General features: G+C 34.4%; 1 protein-coding gene across 4 annotated transcripts in view; it reads left to right on the top strand.

Moving 5' to 3' along the window:
* Positions 1 to 3,834: 3,834 nt before the first annotated feature.
* The window catches only part of LOC103129486 (discs large homolog 1-like protein), a 119,551-nt gene continuing 116,689 nt past the window's right edge, over positions 3,835 to 6,696 (top strand). For 2 of the 4 annotated variants that reach the window (XM_016665127.1, XM_016665125.1), the window contains exons 1-2: positions 3,835 to 4,122; positions 5,548 to 5,718. In XM_016665127.1, coding sequence (XP_016520613.1) covers positions 4,104 to 4,122; positions 5,548 to 5,718 — 190 coding nt within the window. In that variant the 5' untranslated portion in view covers positions 3,835 to 4,103. The remainder of the gene's footprint in view (positions 4,123 to 5,547; positions 5,719 to 6,696) is intronic. The other 2 variants (XM_016665126.1, XM_016665128.1) reach the window with 2 other exon arrangements.

The following is a 6,696-nucleotide window of genomic DNA, read 5'->3' as shown; positions in this document are numbered from 1 at the left end:
CACCCCCCTTCAAATAAAGTGTTACCAAAATATGTTTTACTTCATTATTAAAAAAAATTATAAATTGCTATCATGTCAATTTTTTATTATAAGAATTTGTAAGAAAAAATTATTACTCAACGTCATTGATGACATGACTCGTGATGCAAAAAAGTGTTTATATAATTTACATAATTGTAAGTTATTTAAAATAATTTATGTGACAAATTATTTCATATGATAAAATATATTTTAAGCACTTCCCCACCCCATTAAGGGACAAGGATGTACAGAAAATGGATGGATGGATGGATGGATGGATGGATGGATGGATGGATGGATGGATGGATGGATGGATGGATGGATGGATGGACGTTTTTAACCAAGCTAATGCTTTGTGCATGCTGATAACATAAAATTAGATATAAAATAAGAGATTAATGTAGATCACAGTTGTTTTTCTGTGGGTTTTACCTGAGCAGATGCTGCTTTGTCTCCCAGTTCATTAGTTTAACAGCCTGGAAACTTTTTCATCCCTCCTGATCCGCTCTCTCAGCTTTGCTTGACATTTATCTGAGCTGAGAGGGACAGTTCATCCCTCCTGCTCAGAAACCGACCCTGAGGGGACAAAACCAAAAGTATCCACATCTTTTACACATACATAAACTTATAGTTAATAAAACTAATGTGAAAAAATTATGTTAGTGTGCCTACATCCAACTTTGATTTAGGGATACTGACAGTCTTTTCATTGGTTCAGACCTGTTTGTATGTTTTAAAGTTAGGTTCACTTTAGTTCTTATGAAATGTCAGTATCTTACCTGGAGGGGTTTAAAAAAATTGTATAATTAAAAATACCTGTGTCTACACTGCAAAAACACAAAGTCTTGTGAAGTTTTTTGGTCTACTGCAAATATCTTAATACACTTGAATAAAACTTACTTACATGTAACTTATCAGCACGATATATGAGCTTATTTTAAATAAGCAATTCTTGAATTTTGATTTAAGAGTTCAAGTTCCACAAGCAGACTATTTAACTTATTGAAAAAATGTCAAAACATGATTTTTTCCTATTACATTCTTTGGAAGATTGAAGAACAGTTAAACATTCTCACACTGTAAAAACACAGGTTAAAACTTTTAGTTTTTACTTATTTTAGTTTCATTTTTAGGTTTCACACAGCTAATCCTTCATTTTCTGACTTCTGCCTTGTTATAAATAGATAATTGAATATTACACTGCAAAAACACAAAATTTTACCAAGTATTTTTGGTCTGGTTTCTAGTGCAAATATCTTAATACACTTGAAGTGATTTACAGTAACTTCTCAGTAAGACATAGGAGCTTAATTTAAGTTGGTGTTTTGTTCACCAATTCTTGAATTTTGATGAAAAGTAATTGTTTCATTGGTTGATTATTTCACATACAACATGAAAAAATGTCTTATTATAAGTGAAATAATCTACTTCTTTCCCAATTTTAAGTAATTATTTCCTTAAACCAAGCTCCAATACCTTGCTGAAATTTACTTATAAGTTAGTTGTATCTTATTTGAAGTGAACTAAGATATTTCCACTAGAAATTAAACCAAGAATACTTGGTAAGACTTTGTGTTTTTGCAGTGCATTATTCTATTGGCAGACTTTCTTTGCTCTTTCCTTCATGTCTAATTTAACTTAATTATATATTTTCTGACTTGTACCATTCCCTCCTGCTGCTCTCTCAGCATCAGTAGCCTTTGTACAACAAGACTGACAATAAACAATAGGGTTTAACATTACACACACACACACACACACACACACACACACACTCACAGTTGTGTTTTCATGACTTGTGGGGACTTTATGTTGACTTCCATTAATTTACGACAGTCTAACCCTTAACCCACCCTGAACCATCACATACCTAACCTGAACCCTAATCCTAAACCTAACCATCACAAACCTAACCCCTCACCCAAAAACAAGAGAAAATGTCCCCACAAGAAGCCGTGGTCCCCACAATTCCACATTGTACACAGGTCCCCACAAGGATATAAAAACCTGGTTCACACACACACACACACATGTCCTTTTGTTCCCTTCCTCTTTAGTCTGTCTTTTACACACTGGCTTTAAACAAAAATGGTACTTCTGTATTCTGAGAGCCCAACCCACTTACATAATGATGCATGCATTTCTACCCACACTGATGCCGGAATGAGTGTGTGAATGTGAGTGAGAGAGAATGTGTTTTGTTCACCAACCACAGCAGTCAATAAGCTCTTGTGACTGGATCGATAACAACACCAGAGACTCTGACCTATATTCAGCTGATGATAAACAGCCAAATCTTTCCAACATGCAGATTTTTTTTACTGTCTTTAATTTTCAGTTTCTTTGAAAACTTAAGAGTTACATGTGTAAGTTTGGTTAACGCTGAACGAGAGTAAAATATCTTAGCATGCTACATTTGAAATTCTGAGAAAAATTGGTCGATTTGGAGAACTCTACTTGGTAATCAAAGCTGAATCAATAATAGTTTGTGCTTGGCTTCGGTCATTCTGAAAATGCATGTGATATATTTCTTGTATGGCAGCAAAGCATTACTTGTACTGATTTTAACCTTTTTTGACAAAGATGGAACAATATTAATGCAGCAATAAATAAATTATAAGATATTAAGGCAAAAATGTGTCATGATTCTGGTCCGTCTGCCTGCTTTGTTTTCCTCCTCAGCTTTCAACTCTCCAATCAAGCTTGTCTGGTTCACATTTACTTGAGTAACTTTTTTGAAAAATTTACTTTCAGGAGTATTTTTACTGTGCTGTACTTTTTGCTTTTGCTTGAGTAATTTTATCTTAAAGTGTTGTCACTCTTACTTGAGTAAACTTTCTGGATTTTCTATTCTAAATGAAAAACAAACATGTTTTAACCAAAAATTCATCACAGACACACTGGAGTTTGTATTAAAGCTTTATAACTTTTTTATTGAAATAAACTGATTTGGAAAATTTTTTCTTTTGTCTGATTTTGTTTTTGTTACTTTTATGAATTGTCATTGAAATGTCAAAAAGTATTTGGTAAAAGTTTTTATTTTTTTACCAAATACTTTTTACTCTTACTTGAGTAAAGTATTTGGGGTACTCTGCCAACCTCTCTTTAATATCTTGCTGAAAAGTTCCTTAAAAGTTAATTTTGTCTTATTTCAAGTGTACTAAAATATCTCCACTAGAAACTAGAACAAAATACTTGGTAAGATTTTGTGTTTTTGCTGTACTTATACTGCGTTAGATGTGAAATGAATTGTAAATTTGTGTGTGTGTGTGTGTGTGTGTGTGTGTGTGTGTGTGTGTGTGTGTGTGTGTGTGTGTGTGTGTGTGTTGACTTTGCAGCAACAAGCCGTGGCTAGAGGTTAGCTTTACAAACCACACATTTTTCAGACCCGCACGAGAACGAACAGGCCCAGGCCATGCTTGGATTACACCTGTAACATTTCACTACCACCCACTCGTTTTAAACAACTTAAAAACAAATAAATATAAATCCACACAAACCAAACACAATAAGGGCAAGAGCTTTCTGAGTCTATGTCTAATACAAATGAGAGTCAGATCTATCAGGGGGGAAAACTAAATCTTTTACTCTGCTGTGAGTGGATTAAGTGTGGATTCAGCGCACACCGTGGAATAGACGGGGCGTTTATCCGCTGCGCACAATATAGCTGTTTAACATCACAATACCAGCAGGACACACAAGCTCCTTATAAAGAGCCTCTTTACTGACTGTGTGTGTGAGTGTTAGCCAAACCGGTTGGACCACGTCAAGACACCTGAATGAAGAAATGGAGAACTAGTTTGACTGGGACTGACTTTAAAGCGAAAGAAAAAACAAATAATAAAAGTCAGGCGTTACCGGCGGACTACTAAGTTCAGGTGTTTTATCGTTTATGTCAGCGAAAAGCAGAGTTTTTGTTTGTTTGTTTTGTACAAGTTTCCTTTAGCTTTAAGCGACCAATTGTTGCGGAGACATTTCGGTGTCCCAGTTTGGAGGAAGGCTGCGGCAGGACAGACGCACACATCTGTAATAACACGCACACACTCCGACACAGCAACACAAGCTGCGCTGCGCCTGTCACCATGCCTGTGCGACAGAAAGGTAACTCAACTCTTTTTTTTATTAATTATCCTCCCGTTTTATTGTTAACTTGCAGCTCGGTGAGAGACTTAATACCGAGCTTTTCTTTATTCCAAACTGTTGGAAATAAATCGCCTTTAACGCTCGGAAAATGTCGCGTTGATCGGATCCTCTTTCGCCGGTCCACGAACTTTTCTGAAACACCCGCAGTTTATGGTTTAATTGTTCACTGCTCTGATATCTGAAGTAAATAGAAGCTATTTGACATTAGCAGTTCACACTAACGATTCCAATGCACAGAGATGTATGGGTTTAGCCGACAAAAAATGTGGGCGTGTCATCACTGTATCATGTTGAAGAGTGTTGTAATCGAGAGTAAATGGCACCAACGAAGAAGACGAAGGATTCCTACATGGTAGGCTGGTTTTTCGGAGTCCTGTGTTCAGGCATATTAATGGAAAGTTGAGTGGAAGAAAAAAATAGGGCAGAGAAAATCTCACAAGCAGCGAGCATGACTGGATTGTTTTGGTGTTTTCAAATCAAAGTAAATTTAGAGATTCGTAATCCACGTTGCTCAATGTTTGATGATTGGGGGAGTCCACTGTGTTTTACAAAGTCCCCAAAAATGAAAATGAAACTTTAGATGTCGCTTTATGAATATTGTAATTTCATTTTCCAGCAAGACTTCGTGACTAACAATTGTACCAAACGTTTCAATTCCTGGACTAAACTGATCAACAATTCAATTAAGTTTTGGTAAAAGGAAGATGAAAAAGAAAATGTCTTTACTAAGTATAATAATTTTACAATTTTCTGAGAAACTGAAGGTTTGGGTTCGATTACCAAAGTTATCAGAAGTAAAATATTTGACATATATTTGTTTGTGTACTGAATCTATGCATACATTTTAATTTTTGATTATAACTAATTGAATACATTTTTCAATGTCATTTTAAATTACTGTGATGTGTTTGCATTTTAAGTCCAATTAGATTAACCCAGGATACTAAAATGAAGTTTATTTCTAAAGTTCAGAGGTCACACATTTACAGGTTTGTTTTTCCAGCTGGACCAGTTTCTTGCAGGAACTGCTCCACATTGACATTTGTCTTCAGGCAACAGAAAGATTTGGAAACACCTCAATAAAAACATTACTGAGGCTGTTTTTGTAAATCTAACTTTAAAAACAAGGTTTACATAAGTTTGAAACCAATTTGTGACATAAATTAAGAAACCTCTTTGTTTTTATTTTACTTTGAGTGTATAATCATATTATTTTAACCAGGTTTAATCCAATCCAGCTCTTAAACCACAATAATCTACAATTTTATAAAGGCTTTTAACGCAAAGTGCATAATCTCTTTACTTTACTTTGGATTTTTTTTTTTTTTGTCTTATTCTGTAATGTCGATATCGTTTGTGACATATTTTATGTATTCTTATAAGATGCCCAGCGGGCCCTGGAGTTGCTCCAGCAGTACCGGGTCAAACTGAACCAGAGACAGCAGAACCAGAGTCAGAGCAAACAGGGTTCTGCAGAGGAGGACCGTCAGCTGACGCAGTCTTTGGACCGAGTCATCAACGTCTTCCAAAGTCAACTCTTCAGCGCTCTTCTTGGTAAGAACATTTAGCACAACAAATAGGAACCTTTTTCCTTTTTTAAATAAAAAAAGAGTTTTAGACTATGAAATGACCAGAAAAGACTGACAAATTGTGAACAAATGCATAAATAAATGGGGAAAAATATGTACAATGGTGCTTTAAAGTCATTATGGAAAAAATAAAGGGGGGAATTTGTGTAAAAAAAACAAAAAAAACCCAGAAATTTTGAGATTATTTAAACTCAGAAGTCTCTGAGTTTGGAAAGTTGAAAAATTGCTAGAAAGAAACTCAGAAATGTTCAGATTAATGTAAAAAATCTTCTTGATAATAAATTTGTAAATTTCCGCCAAAAAATTCTGCAATTTTGAGATTAATATCAGAAGTTTTCTAGAAAAAACAAGAAAACTTCTCAGTTTGAAAAGTTGAGAAATTTTTGGCAGAAATTTTATTTACTTATTTTATTGTCTGTCTAACATCTCTGTCATAAATATGTGTATCTTAATGATATCTATGCGTTTTATCTATACTTTAATATTTTCACTCTCATTAAAAAATAACACCAGTTAGCATTAAATTCCAGAGTTATTTTCTGTTCATTAGTTCTAACTTTTAGCAAACTGCATCTGTTTTTCATAGCATGAAAATATTTGTTTGTGTAAACAAGAATATCTCCATTTAAAGTAAAAACCGGTCAGCCAGAGGGTCAGGTTGGCCAACAGAAGGCATCTGACTTTACATCACCTAAACTACCAAATATCTCTTTTTTGTATGTTTCTGAACATGTTTGCATAATTTGTTTACATGCCGCTCACCTTTCACTCATTTTCCTCTCTGGTGTTAAACTTGCATCATGATGATGGAAAATGTTTTGTAGTTTAATTCTCTAATTTCTTTAATGAACACTTGATGATTTATAGCAAATGATTCATCTGCAGCTGTTGGATCCTATTAAGAATTAGATTAATTTATTTTTTGTTAAATTATTAATTTCCA

Source organism: Poecilia formosa, unplaced genomic scaffold (genome assembly GCF_000485575.1).
Source record: "Poecilia formosa unplaced genomic scaffold, Poecilia_formosa-5.1.2 Scaffold549, whole genome shotgun sequence".
NCBI classification, from domain to species: domain Eukaryota; kingdom Metazoa; phylum Chordata; class Actinopteri; order Cyprinodontiformes; family Poeciliidae; genus Poecilia; species Poecilia formosa.
This window is presented reverse-complemented; position numbering and strand designations above follow the sequence as displayed.